Source organism: Scyliorhinus torazame, chromosome 6 (assembly GCF_047496885.1).
Source record: "Scyliorhinus torazame isolate Kashiwa2021f chromosome 6, sScyTor2.1, whole genome shotgun sequence".
NCBI lineage: Eukaryota > Metazoa > Chordata > Chondrichthyes > Carcharhiniformes > Scyliorhinidae > Scyliorhinus > Scyliorhinus torazame.
The window spans coordinates 286,494,975-286,508,921 of record NC_092712.1 but is presented as its reverse complement, the minus strand read 5'-3'; the positions used below and the strand labels follow the sequence as shown (position 1 = coordinate 286,508,921).

The following is a 13,947-nucleotide window of genomic DNA, read 5'->3' as shown; positions in this document are numbered from 1 at the left end:
TTCAAATGAAGTTACTGTGAAGGGCCCCTAGTCGCCACATTCCGGCGCCTGTTCGGGGAGGCTGGTACGGGAATTGAACCATGCTGCTGGCCTGCCTTGGTCTGTTTTAAAAGCCAGCTGTTTAGCCCAGTGTGCTAAACCAGCCCCTGGGAGTAGGGCCCAGAGAAAACAGGGGCCAGCAAATCCTGCACCTTCTCAGCCCAGTGTCTTCCTCTGCAGCAAAGACTGCCATGCCAGAGTGGGACTCCTGAACCACACCAGCATTTTCACTCATTTTGCAACCTCAGCTGAACATTCATTATCTGTTTTATTCTCAAGTCGTATTGCATTCAGCTCAAAAATGTTTCTCAGCGTGTCTGAGACATCCAGCATTTTTTCTTCGAGTTAGTGCTGATGTGTTGGGTGTTCTGGATCACAAACAGGTCACCAACACTGGAAGTGGTGCAACTCTATTTTATTATAAGGTTAACTATATTAACATACTTGAACTGTGGGTAAATGCAATACCAGCTTTAACTGTTGACCCTTGCCTAGTCCTAACCAGGTGATGCACTCAGCACATGGTGAATGTCTGTGTTGCAGGCTGTGAGCTCTGTGCTCCGAGCTGGCTGCTACTAGAATCAGCGGGAACTCTCCTGTCCCCTGTCTTTATAGTGCGTGTGCTCTCACTGGTGATCGGCTGTGGTGTTGTGTATGCTGATTGGTCCCACTGCATGTCCATCAGTGTGTGTGTGTGTCTGCACCATAATATACTGGTGTATATTATGACAAGTGCTTGTACTTCAGGGACAGATTTACAGTTTCTGATCTTTGTACGTTTAATTTTTGTTCGTGCTCTTTAACCACCTGGGACAGTGTGCAGTTAGGTGTGCATTGCAGAGGCAGCTGCAGTTGAGAAGGACTTTAAAAAAGAAACAATTCCCATCGCTTCTCGGCCTTTTGGCTAAGATCAAGTCTAGTATCAGCTCGGCCTTTCGGCTAAGATCTGGTATGTCTCTCTTGTGGGGCCGTGAATTGGATTGGATTTGAATTTGAATTGGTTTTTGGAGCAGGCAAGGAGCTGGATTAGGGGTTCGCCCCTGTCCACACTCTGAGCCCTGGCTTTGTAACCCAGATAAAGTAATTTTAAAAAAAGAACAATCCCGACTGCCTCGATTTGGCTCATGTTTTTTGAAATAGAAAAGTAGCAAATCTTTCCAGACTCGGTGTGCAGGAAATTACCTGACGTTGTGAAGCGAAAGGATAATGTTGGCTTATGTGACTTTTGCTAATGCAACTGGTAAATTATTTTTGTTATGCAGAGAAAAATGTGGAGCGGCAAGTCCTTCAGGAGCAGCTGAATCATCTCAAGGAAAGAAATCACGAATTAAATTTGACGGCAGAGCACCTCAATGCACACATGTTGGTAAGAAACAACTTGGCTGTACAACAGCCAGATGCAGGGACCTGAAGCTGCTCCTGAAAAACAGTGTTTATGAAGTAAAGGAACCCCTGCATTTCTGACTGCATGCTGCACACAACTTAAACAGCACCTCCCGCAGTGCCAACACTTGAAAGGGTGGACATCAGTAAATACGTAGAGCTACAAGTCCTCTGAAATGTTCTTTCAAAATCTCTTTGAATTAAATTATGTTAAACATTGTGGAGTGCTTTGGCAAACGATTTACATTTTGCTCAACTGATGCTTCCCAATTCCTCTCATTCCAGCAAAGGCACGAGGTCGCTGGTGTGAACATGAAAGATCTGCCCACAGTATATTTAGCAAAATGTCAACCATCATTTAGAATGGACGTTTACCATCATTCAGTTTATCGACACATCCCCCATTGATTTTATAAGGACTTTTCAGTCGACTACTTGCTTTGAATATTTATTGATGTTTGGTCCTTCAAGTGTAACACAGCAGGAGGTACCTTCTATGCTGCCTGCAGGAAGCAATTAAATGTAGGGCTAAGGATGTCTTTGTTAATTGTCAGTTTTAGGAGTAAGGAAGGCTCACTTAAAAAGTCCAGATCCTTTTCATAAATCATGCTTCAGACATTTCACCTGATTTGTAGTGGTTAAAACTAGACCAAATCCCAGTGATCATTTACATAGGAACAGGAGTAGGCCATTCAGCCCCTCAAACCTGTCCTGTCATTCAATGAGAGAGATCGTCATGATTTTCTTTACCATCTTCCGGTCCCATGTGCCCAGAAAGCTCAGCCTCGGGCGGCACAGTGGTTAGCACTGCTGCTTGTGGCACTGAGGACGCAGGTACGACCCCGGACCCGGATCACTGTCCGTGTGGAGTTTGCAAATTCTCCCCGTGTTTGAGTGGGTCTCACCCCGATAACTCAAAAGATGTGCAAGGTAGGTGGATTGGCCATGCTAAATTGCCCCTTAATCGGAAAAAATAAGAATTGGGTACTCTAAATTTATTTTAAAATAGAAAGCTCAGCCTCTACCCACCAAAGGGAACATCCTCACCAATCCTGCCAAGTTGTCCTTGGATCACTGAGCAAAGGGTGGTGGAGGGAGTGGGGAGGTGCAATCTGCCCACTGATTTTCAAACAAATAAATTGTTTTGGGGAGGATCTGCCTGCCGTGGGAACACCAGCTCTGCTTCCTCATAGTCATGTGTCTTGGATGGGGCAGGTGGAGGTTTTGCCCCTTACATGGCTGCCAAGAGAAGTTTCAGCGCCATAATGTACAAGCACTACGGTTTGAATGTTTGATGTTAAAACTAACACACTAGAAATACTACAGATCCATACGAGGGCTGGATTCTCAGTCACCTGTGGTGGTTTACAGGCACACTTTGAAAATAGTGGTCTGGGATGATGGGGCGGTCTTCAGACTATTCCCTGACACATTGCTATTTTCAAAAGCAGGGCTTGGAAGTTGAAGAGCTTGTTAACAGCTTGGCAGGCGACAGTATGGCATTTTCAAAGGTTAGAACAGCAAGAGCGAATGATCTGGGGCATGTTAAATGCACAGTTGTCAGGAGCACAGCAGGGAGCCACTATTTATTGTGGCTGCTAATTTAATATTCAGTCAAAGTCAGGTGCTCACATGCAATGGCACAACGTTTCCGTCACTTGAGCAGAGTGGACTAAGTACCTGACGAGTTTGGTCACTTGTCTGGACTGTGAGGCTGCTAGCTCTCTGCTCTCCTGTCTGCTGACAACAGCAAGCCCAGTCACAGCTGCTGTCTGCATTAAAAAATCCAGAGCCAGTTCCTGGCTCTGGGCAATGCCCGGCTCCACTAAATGGGGCCCAAATTGTCATCAGCCCAGGCCTTTGCACGGAAAAAAATCACGTCATGGTGATAATCCCAGATCGAATACCCGACCCCAGATTGAAAATCCAGCCCTTGGTCTTTACCTGTTGCTCGCTCCTTTTCCATGCACAGAGAGGCTGTTTGACTATGCGTTAGCATTAGGACCATTTATAAGCGGTCCGGTCCTCTCTCAAACAGTATGCCCAGGGGGCCATTATAGAGACTTATTGTCAGGTGATTGTTGTTTGGCTTTGGGTTCAGAGTCTAGATGGGTCTCTTTCGGGTTTGCCTGCTACTCTAAGAATGCTGCTATCAATAGTTATTTGTAAAAAAAACATTCTTGTTTATTTAACAGATCTATATCCATCTCAGTAACTCTGAATGAAAAGTTACACTTCTGCGACCCATCAGATCTCAGTCTCTTAGTCATGTGACATTGCATCATACTTAAATAATTACTGATGTAACTATCAGATTGCTTTGATGTTAACCCTTTACAGTTGTTTATAGAGGGATGTTTTAATTGTTTCTGCATTAACTGAAGCCTTCTCTATTATCAAGGAATGTTTAATAGCCAGTTGAAATGTTACTATAATCTACAAATTGTAGCAAGGATCGGGTGGCATGGTGGCGCAGTGGTTAGCATTGCTGCCTCATGGCGCTGAGCATCCGGGTTCGATCCCAGCCCTGGGCCATTGTCCGTGTGGAGTTTGCACATTCTCCCTGTGCTGCGTGGATCTCACCCCCGCGAACCCAAAGATGTGCAGGGTAGGTGGATTGGCAACGCTAAATTGCCTCTTGCATGAGTTGGAAAAAAAGAAAATTGGATACTTTAAATTAATTTTTTTTTAAAATTGTAGCAAGGATTAGCCACATAAATCATCATTCGGAAGGGTATCAGGAGCTCAGGGTTTGCACTTGGGAAAGTAAACAGAAAGAGTCTCTACAATCCTCAAGAGGGGAGCATCATAGCACTGTGCTAGCATGTAGGTAGATGGTGCTAAGATGGCAAGTTAAGGATCAGCCTATAATATAGCTTTTGATTTAAAATAGGTACTTATTGTTTAAAAAAACACAGTTCACCAAAACATGAATAATGTTCAGGCGTAAAGGGGAACACACAACTTTCTCCATCGTTTAGTTGCAACGTTTTTAATCATTCTGTTTCTAACTGTATCTTTCAGGAATCATACCAGGCATTTTTACAAAGAGCTTCTTGGGTTACAAGGGTGGCCTTATCCTGTTAGCTGCATGGAAACCTGAGGCTGGATTCTCCAATAATGGGGCTATGTCCCCACGCCAGCGTCAAAACGCTGGCAAATCACTCTGGACTTTCCTTATGAAAGTGCGGGGCCCCGCACTTCTGGTTGGGAGTCCGCGCATGTGCACATCGGCGGCCTGCAGTGACCGCCCGGTGAGACATGGCGGACTTGGACCACGGAACGGCACCAGAAAGGTAGGCTCTCCCGAGATCCCGTGGGAAGTGACGCCCGATTGAAACCCTGGCCATCCATGAGGCCCCCCCCCCCCCCAGGTGATCGATCCCCCCGCCCCCCACCAAGGCCGCCGCGGACTGAGTCCGCAGCCGCCACCAGCCGTTCCTGACGGCTGATAGGTGGTTAGAACCACGCCATCGGGAACTTGGCCAGTTTTCCTCGGAGAATCGCGGGCGGGTGCCTCTGTCAATGGCCCCCTACCCGCGCCGCATAGTTCGCGCACAGGAGACTCCCGAGCAATTCTCCGGGGAGAATCGCGGGAGCGGCGTCGGAGCGGATTTTGGCATAAACACCCATTCTCCACCCCCGCACCGATCGCAATTTCAGCTCGGAGAATCCAGACCATGGTTTTTGCTACAGCTGACCTGTAGATCTAGTTTAATCCATTCCATGCTCCTGTGTGTGACTTGAACGTTTTGCACACAGCCATCTCGTATCATAAGAACCTCCACAGTTTTAATTTGTCAACTAGTCCAATGAGGTTTTGTCTAATATTATCCAAGAAACCATACTTTTTCTGTGCTTAAGTAGCATGAATTAAATGTTTGAGAGTTTAGGGCAAAAGAGTTCATAAGAACATTAAAAATGTTTGGCAGGAGTGGCCAAAAGGCCTGTGGAGCCAGCTCTGCCATTCAGTATGATCATTGCTAACCTTCAGCTTTAACTCCACTTTCCTGCCCACTCCCAATATCTCTTGATTCCCTGAGAGACCAGGGGCGTCATTCTCCGACCCCCCGCCGGGTCGGAGAATGGCCGTTGGCCGCCGTGAATCCCGCCCCCGCCGAAGTCTCCGGTACCGGAGATTGGGCGGGGGCGGGAATCGGGCCGCGCCGGTTGGCGGGACCCCCCGCTCAATTCTCCGGCCTGGATGGGCCGAAGTCCCGCCCAGAAATTGCCTGTCCCGCCGGCGTAAATCAAAGCTGGTATTTACCGGCGGGACCAGGCGGCGTGGGCGGGCTCCGGGGTCCTGGGGGGGGGCGCGGGGCGATCTGACCCCGGGGGGTGCCCCCACGGTGGCCTGGCCCGCGATCGGGGCCCACCGATCCGCGGGCGTGCCTGTGCCGTGGGGGCACTCTTTCCCTTCCGCCTCCGCCACGGCCTCCACCATGGCGGAGGCGGAAGAGACTCTCCCCACTGCGCATGCGCGGGAAACTGTCAGCGGCCGCTGACGCTCCCGCGCATGCGCCGCATTTCCGCGCCAGCTGGCGGGGCAACAAACGCCATTTCCGCCAGCTGGCGGGGCGGAAATCCCTCCGGCGTCGGCCTAGCCCCTCAATGTTGGGGCTCGGCCCCCAAAGATGCGGAGCATTCCGCACCTTTGGGCCGGCGCGATGCCCGTCTGATTGGCGCCGTTTTTGGCGCCAGTCGGCGGACATCGCGCCGTTGGGGGAGAATTTCGCCCCAAAAGTCTGCCTATCTCAGCTCTAAATATCTTCAGTGATGGAACGTCCACCACCATGTGGGGTAGTGTGGTAGTCACCACTAACTGTATTAGATGTATATTAGATGTAGTACAGTAAGACTCCTGGACTAGAGGTACATGGGTAAATTCCTGCCTGCAGGCTCCGCCCAGTAGGCGGCGTATAAATGTGTGTGCTCGCCGGTGCTGCAGCCATTCTGGTAGCAGCTACAGGAGGCCACACATCTTTGCTCAATAAAACCTCTATTATTCACTACTCTCGTCTTTATAGTAATTGATCGTGCATCAATTTATTGACAAATATTTTTAAACGATGGAACTTCGCATCAAGCCTGATCGCCTACAGCTGAGCCCTCAAGAAGCCAACGCCACGTCCGTTTTTGACCACTGGCTAGCCTGCTTCGAAAGCTACCTCTGAACATCCGCTGAAGAACCCTCTGACCCACAGAAGCTCCAGATCCTTTATTCACGGGTGAGCCCTGACATTTTTCCTCTCATCCAGGATGCGCCCACTTACTCTGAAGCAATGGAGCTCCTGAAAGGACATTACGTTCGGCCGGTCAACAAACTGTACGCCAGGCACCTCCTGTCCACGAGACAGCAACATCCCGGTGAGTCCCTAGACGATTTCTGGCGTGCCCTGCACATCCTGGCGAGGAACTGTGACTGCCAGGCAGTTTCGGCAGTCGAGCATACAGAACTTTTAATTAGAGACGCTTTTGTTACGGGCATGGGGTCGGCGTACATCTGCCAGCCCGTTTTGGAGGGGGGTACGCTTGTTCTTGCGGGAACCACGCAGCTCGCAAACTTGTTAACAGTGGCCTCCCGTAGCGTCCAGCCGTACGCCCCCAACTGCACGGCACCCTCATGGGCATCGTGGGCCCCACCAGCTACCGATCACAGCCCACCGCAAGCCTGCGCCGCGCGGCAACCGGCCAACCCCGGGGGGCCCAAATGCTACTTCTGCGGGCAGAACAAACACCCCCGGCAGCGTTGCCCGGCGCGGAGCGCAATCTGCAACGGCTGCGGAAAGAAGGGACATTTTGCTGCTGTGTGCCAGGCATGGTCAGTCGCTGTTGTTTCCAGGCCCGGCGCTCCTACACCCCCCATGTGCGGCTCATGGGCACCGCCATCATCTTCTCCGCAGGCCACGTGCGGCCCGTGGGCACCGCCATCTTCGGCGCCATTTTGGACGGCGCCTCAGGACCCCTGCCCGTCAGGAAGCTTGTCTGGCCACTCATCGCCTGCCACCACCGCTGATCAGCCCGGGGCCTCCCAGAATCAGCCGCAGCTCGCCTCGATCACCCTTGACCAGTCCCGGCCCCACAACCTCGCAACCGCAACGACAAAGGTGAAAATCGATGGGCACAAGACTTCCTGCCTTTTTGACTCCAGGAGCACGGAAAGCTTCATCCATCCCACTATGGTAAGGCGCTGCTCCCTCACGGTACACCCCGTTAGCCAGAAAATCTCCCTGGCCTCCGGATCCCATTCCGTGGAAATCCAGGGGTACTGCATCGCAACCCTCACTGTCCAGGGCGTAGAGTTTAGCAACTTCCGGCTCTACGTCCTCCCCCACCTCTGCACTGCCCTGTTACTCGGCCTGGACTTCCAATGCCACCTCCAAAGCTTAACTTTATAATTCGGCGGACCCCTACACCACCCCCCCCCCCCCCCCCCCCCCCCCCCCACCGTATGCGGCCTTACGACCCTTAAGGACGATCCACCTTCCTTGTTTGCAAACCTCACCCCGGATTACAAACCCGTCGCCACCAGGAGCAGACGGTACAGTGCCCAGGACAGGACAGTCATTAGGTCGGAGGTCCAGCGGCTCCTGCGGGAAGGCATCATTGAGGCCAGCAACAGCCCCTGAAGAGCCCAAGTGGTAGTTGTAAAGACTGGGGAGAAACACAAGATGGTCATTGACTACAGTCAGACCATCAATCGGTACACGCAGCTTGATGCGTACCCCCTCCCACGCATATCTGATATGGTCAATCAGATTGCACAGTACCGGGTCTTTTCCACAGTGGACCTGAAGTCCGCCTACCACCAGCTCCCCATCCGCAAGGAGGACAGCCCATACACTGCGTTCGAAGCAGATGGCCGTCTCTATCACTTCCTTAGGGTTCCCTTCGGCGTCACTAACGGGGTCTCGCTCTTCCAACATGAGACGGATCGAATGGTTGACCGGTATGGACTGCGGGCCACCTTCCCGTACCTAGACAACATCACCATCTGCGGCCACGATCAGCAGGACCACGACGCTAACGTTCTCAAATTTCTCCACACCACCAAACTCCTTAATCTCACGTACAACAAGGAGAAGTGCGAGTTCCGCACCAACCGCTTAGCCATCCTTTATGTTGTGGAAAATGGAGTTCTAGGGCCCGACCCCAACGGCGTGCGCCCCCTCATGGAACTCCCCCTGCCCCAAGGCCCTGAAACGATGCCTGGGGTTCTTCTCCTATTGTGCCCAGTGGGTCCCTAAATATGCGGACAAGGCCCGCCCACTCATTCAGTCCACAGTCTTTCCCCTGACGGCTGAGGCCCGCCAGACCTTTAACCGCATCAAGACAGACATCACCAAGGCCACGATGCACGCGATCAATGAGTCCCTCCCCTTTCAGATCGAGAGCGATGCATCGGACGTAGCTCTGGCCGCCACCCTCAATCAGGCAGGCAGACCCATGGCATTCTTTTCCCGCAACCTCCATGCCTCTGAAATTCAGCACTCCTCTGTCGAAAGGAGGCCCAGGACATTGTGGAACCTGTGCGGCATTGGAGGCATTACCTGGCCGGCAGGCGATTCACTCTCCGCACTGACCAACGGTCAGTTGCCTTCATGTTCACTAATACACAGCGGGGCAAGATCAAAAACGATAAGATCTTGAGGTGGGGGATCGAGCTCTCCACCTATAATTACGAGATTTTGTATCGCCCTGAAAAGCTCAACGAGCCCCCCGATGTCCTATCCCGAGGTACATGTGCCAGCGCACAAGTGGACCGACTCCGGGCTCTACACGATGGCCTCTGTCATCCGGGGGTCACCCGGTTCTTCCACTTCATCAAGGCCCACAACTTGCCCTACTCCATTGAGGACTATCACCAGAGACTGCCAGGTCTGCGCGGAGTGCAAACCGCACTTCTACTGGCCAGATCGAATGCACCTAGTGAAGGCCTCCCGCCCCTTTGAGCGCCTCAGCATGGACTTCAAAGGGCCCCTCCCCTCCACCGACCGAAACACGTACTTTCTCAATGTGGTCGACGAGTACTCCCGGTTTCCCTTCGCATCCCATGCCCCAATATGACTTCAACCACGGTCATTAAAGCACTCCACAGCACCTTCGCCCTGTTCGGTTTCCCTGCTTACGTCCACAGCGATCGGGGATCCTCCTTTATGAGTGATGAGCTGCGTCAGTTCCTGCTCAGCAAGGGCATTGCCTCAAGCAGGATGACCAGCTACAACCCCTGGGGAAATGGACAGGTGGAGAGGGAGAACGAGACGGTCTGGAAGGCCGTCCTGCTGGTCCTACGGTCTAAGAATCTCCCGGTCTCCCGCTGGCAGGATGTCCTCCCCGATGCGCTCCACTCCATCTGATCACTCCTCTGCACTGCAACTAACTAAACCCCCAGGAACGTCTCCTTGCCTTCCCCAGGAAGTCCACCTCCGGGGTCTCGCTCCCAACATGGCTGGCAGTTCCTGGACCCGTCCTCCTTCGCAAACATGTGCGGACCCATAAGTCGGACCCGTTGGTCGAAAGAATCCAACTACTGCACGCGAACCCGCAGTACGCCTACGTGGCGCACCCCGCGGGCGCCAGGAAACAGTCTCCCTCCGGGACCTGGCACCCGCTGAATCCCCACCCACGGCCCACCGCCCGACACATCCCCCTCTGGTTACCCCTGCGCCACTCACCCTCCCCCCAGCGCACCTCACCGCAGCACCCGCCCCAGGAGGATCCGTCCTCCCACTGGTTCCACACGGGGGCGAGGACGACGAGGACAACACGCTCCCGGAGTCACCGGTGACCAAGTCGGCGCCCGCATCACCACCATGACCGAGGCGATCACAGCAGAGAATCAAGGCCCCCGACAGACTGCACTTGTAAATTTTTCCACCACCCCCACCGGAGTCTTTTTTTAACAGGGAGTGAATGTGGTAGTCACCACTAGCTGTATTAGATGTATATTAGATGTAGTACGGTAAGACTCCTGTACGAGAGGTACATGGGTAAATCACTGCCTGCTGGCTCCGCCCAGTAGGCGGCGTATAAATGTGTGCGCTCGCCGGTGCTGCTCCCATTCTGGAGGCCACACATCTTTGCTCAATAAAGCCTCAATTATTCACTACTCTTGTCTTTGTAGTAATTGATAGTGCATCAGGTAGAGGATTAAGAACAGTGCATCAGGTAGAGGATTAAGAACATTCAAAACAGTTCCACTGCAGTGGTTTAAAATAAATTTGGATTCTTCATCTCATGGTGAGTTCATTTGTCCATGTCAGTGCAAGAGTTAAATTTATGAGGCCTGATTTTCTGATCCCCCTTCCCCACCTTCCCATGCCCCTGCCAATTCAATGGATTTGGAAATCTGCCTGGAAGCTGTTCCGCCGACTCCCTGTCAAAGGTTCCCACCGTGGGTGTCAGTCGTCATTGAACGATGGTTGGGAGGATATTTGAAACTTAAGTCCATCCCCAAGGAATGCAATCAGTCATGAAATGATAGATTACACTCCTGCACATGCCGTGTTTAATTTGTTTTTTAATCAGGCCAATCTTCAGCTGTCCCCATGAGCAGCAGGAGGTTCTGCTGCTTGCAAGGCCTAAGGCCCTGCAGCAGCCATTTTCCTCCCCACTCCTCCCTTCTCCGGCAAAGATGGGGATCTCGCTGGAATGAAATCGCTTGAACCAGTCGGACTCTAGAAAAATTTCAGGATATTCACCAGCGTGGGTGGACCGGTGCACTGACTTGCCACCAGAATTCTGCCGATTTGCAGAATCCTAGCTATGACTATCAAGGTATTGAGAGAGGTTTGTATGTTTAAAAATATATATGTTGAATTTGTTTTGAGGTGCTGGTCTCGCGAGCCCCAGCTCCGTACTGCCCTCATAAACGTTTCCCAAAGAAGTACTGTCAGCCCTCCATAGGTTGTGAGGTGAAAATGTGCAAAACTGCTGCAGCTCGTCAATATTTATTTGCGAGTCCCACGTTGATACTGCTATTATTGATCCAAGAAGCCATGAAACTTCGCTGACCTCAATTCTTAAAAACCTACGGTGAATTGCCTCGACATATCATTGTTAAAAATGGCCACTGTACTGAGTTCTAATCAGTGGTTCTTATGATATTAAACACCAGTTCCTGTGGCATTTTGTCTCTGCAGGAGCTGAGAATGTGTAAACAGAGGTATGAAATGGAGCGGCAGCACCAGCAGGCTGCCCTCCGCCATCTGCGCAAGTGCCTTGACCTGACTCATCGTCTGCCTGCGTCATCGTACAGATGAATGGAGGAGCTTCACCCACTGGATCAAGGGTGAAAACCACAGCCAGGAAAAAAAATGTGCCCTGGTCACAAGATAAGTTGTTCCTTCCGAGCCGACTGATTCGTTTCCATTTATGTCGTCATCATTTGCTTCAAGCATCACCAGAATACAGCGTGGAAGTTCTCAAAACCAAACTTCTCCACTGACAGGAGGCTCCCATTGCCAAACAGCGCAGCTTCTGCATGCTTACCCTACACAGCCAAGCTAGACCAAAAGCTACATGGAGGACTTAAAATATAAAATTGGATGGTGACACTTTGAGGATCCTCAGGTCCTGGTAATTAATGCAGAAAATGCTACATTAAAGAAATTAATGTGTAAACCGAGTACCTTTCTAGAATTAATGGGAAATGTATTTTTGTTTTGTTTACAACTTGTACATCAGCTGCGGAAAGCATTTCTTGCAAGTTTGAACCAGAAGAGGAAGTTAGTTGAAAAGGCCTGCTGTAAAAAGAAACTGAACATGCAATATTTTTAAGCAAATGCTGATGGTTGACTATTCATTTATTTTCTGTGGCCCAAATAGGTTATAAGAGTAGAGATGACTGTCACCAGTGTGACATGAACACTTCACACATTTTTATCAGGTTCCCCCACCATAATATTAACAGAAGCGTCAACCTGTTTCAGGTCACTGCCTCTGTTAAAATGAGGAACGGGAAAATTTGATGCGAGCGTATTCAGCATTCAGAACATCCTTTCTACTCGCTACTTTCTTCAAAGTACATTTTTTAAATGCCACACATTGCCTAACATTTGGATCTGTGTATTGTTAATGTTTATATATATATTCACGGTGAATCCTTTTTGGTTTTGTATATTACAATATAGATTTACAGCATTATCCCGTGATTATAAAGTTAAATGTATATTTTGAAGTTCTGCAAGAGGTTTGTTTTTAATTCAGCTGTTGGCTACAAGAACGTACAGATTTGCATTGAAGTAAATCGATTGATGCAGTGCTAAGGACAAGATTTTGTAAAAGAATAGATCTGTTATTTTACTTTGCTGCTTAACTAATATAAATGCTGAGCAAAAAACTACCTTTTACTACACAGCACCACTTCTAATATTAGAAATTACTTGAAGTACATTTTCTATTTTTTTGTAATGAAGTTAATGAAAGCAGATTTCTTGTTCTCACACAGGTACATGAAACGGGCCTCACTTTGAGGTAAAATAGGGTTCTTAAAATGTCTTTATTCCCAGGCATCAAGATATTTTTAACAGAAACTATGTAAGATTTTTCAGTTGCCTACACAGGCAAAAGTTCAAGTGAATGGGGTTTGCATAACATTGTCTAAAATAAAGATTTTTAATTGAATAATGTTTAATAGTATGCATTAAGGGAATTGTTGTGTACAAATCTGATGCATTTTTCTGCTATGTAGTTTTTTTTTAAGAAAAGGGCCTCTGCACAATTACTTTTTTGCCGCTGTTCAGAACTATTTCTAAAAAAGAAGGTAACATTTAAAGTGTTTTAAGGAGGAATCCTTTGATTAAATTATTAGTGAAATCATTTGGAATTGTGAGTCTTCACCTAAAGTCCCCCAAATAAGTTGGTTTTCTTTCACTCAATAATTTCTGAGCATTAGCTAACTGAACGAACATCCTTCAGGCGAGGGTAGACAATTAGTTCTTTAACAAAGCCTAGCCTTCCTCCTGAGTAACAATTTTCAAACTGTATCAGGTATTTATTATTTGAAGTCATGATTTTTAAGTATTTATTCAGTTTGTCTGCTGTGACTAAAATAAGCATTCGTTAATAAAGTTTTGTACGCATCACACTTCTCCTTTATGTCAGTATGTTCCGTGTGATTGATATTTTTCCTTCAAATTGTAACCTTGAGAAGGTCTTGAGCATTGGGATAATTTCCAACACGCTCACATTGCATAATTCCCTCTTTAGGTGTACAATTTGCAGACAGCCACAGTGCACCACACCAGTTTTCTGTTATACATTTAAGAGGAGTTCAATGTGCCACATGCTGAAGATTTGAGGGGTGGGATTCTCCGAGTCTCCGCGCCAAAATCGCGTTTGGCGCGGGGGCGGAGAATGGGCGTCAAACCCGAGATCGGGTCCGACCCGCTCCCACGATTCTCCGATCCCCAGTGGAAGATCCTCCGGGAAATTCACGTCGCTGTGAAACAAATCTTTGCAATCACGCCAAATTCCACACTACCTGCTATTTAAACCACCAAGAATTCCCCCATTGTGTGAAAA

The 13,947-nt window shown here is 49.5% G+C and overlaps 1 protein-coding gene and 1 pseudogene across 2 annotated transcripts in view; both read left to right on the top strand.

Annotated features, from left to right (window-relative positions):
• Nucleotides 1-13,508, top strand: part of LOC140425478 (genetic suppressor element 1-like) — a 386,277-nt gene extending 372,769 nt beyond the window's left edge. For both annotated transcript variants that reach the window (XM_072509792.1, XM_072509793.1), the window contains 2 exons: nt 1,302-1,405; nt 11,565-13,508. In XM_072509792.1, coding sequence (XP_072365893.1) covers nt 1,302-1,405; nt 11,565-11,684 — 224 coding nt within the window. In that variant the 3' untranslated portion in view covers nt 11,685-13,508. The remainder of the gene's footprint in view (nt 1-1,301; nt 1,406-11,564) is intronic.
• LOC140425967 (U2 spliceosomal RNA) lies at nt 924-1,128 on the top strand (annotated as a pseudogene).
• Nucleotides 13,509-13,947: the final 439 nt, after the last annotated feature.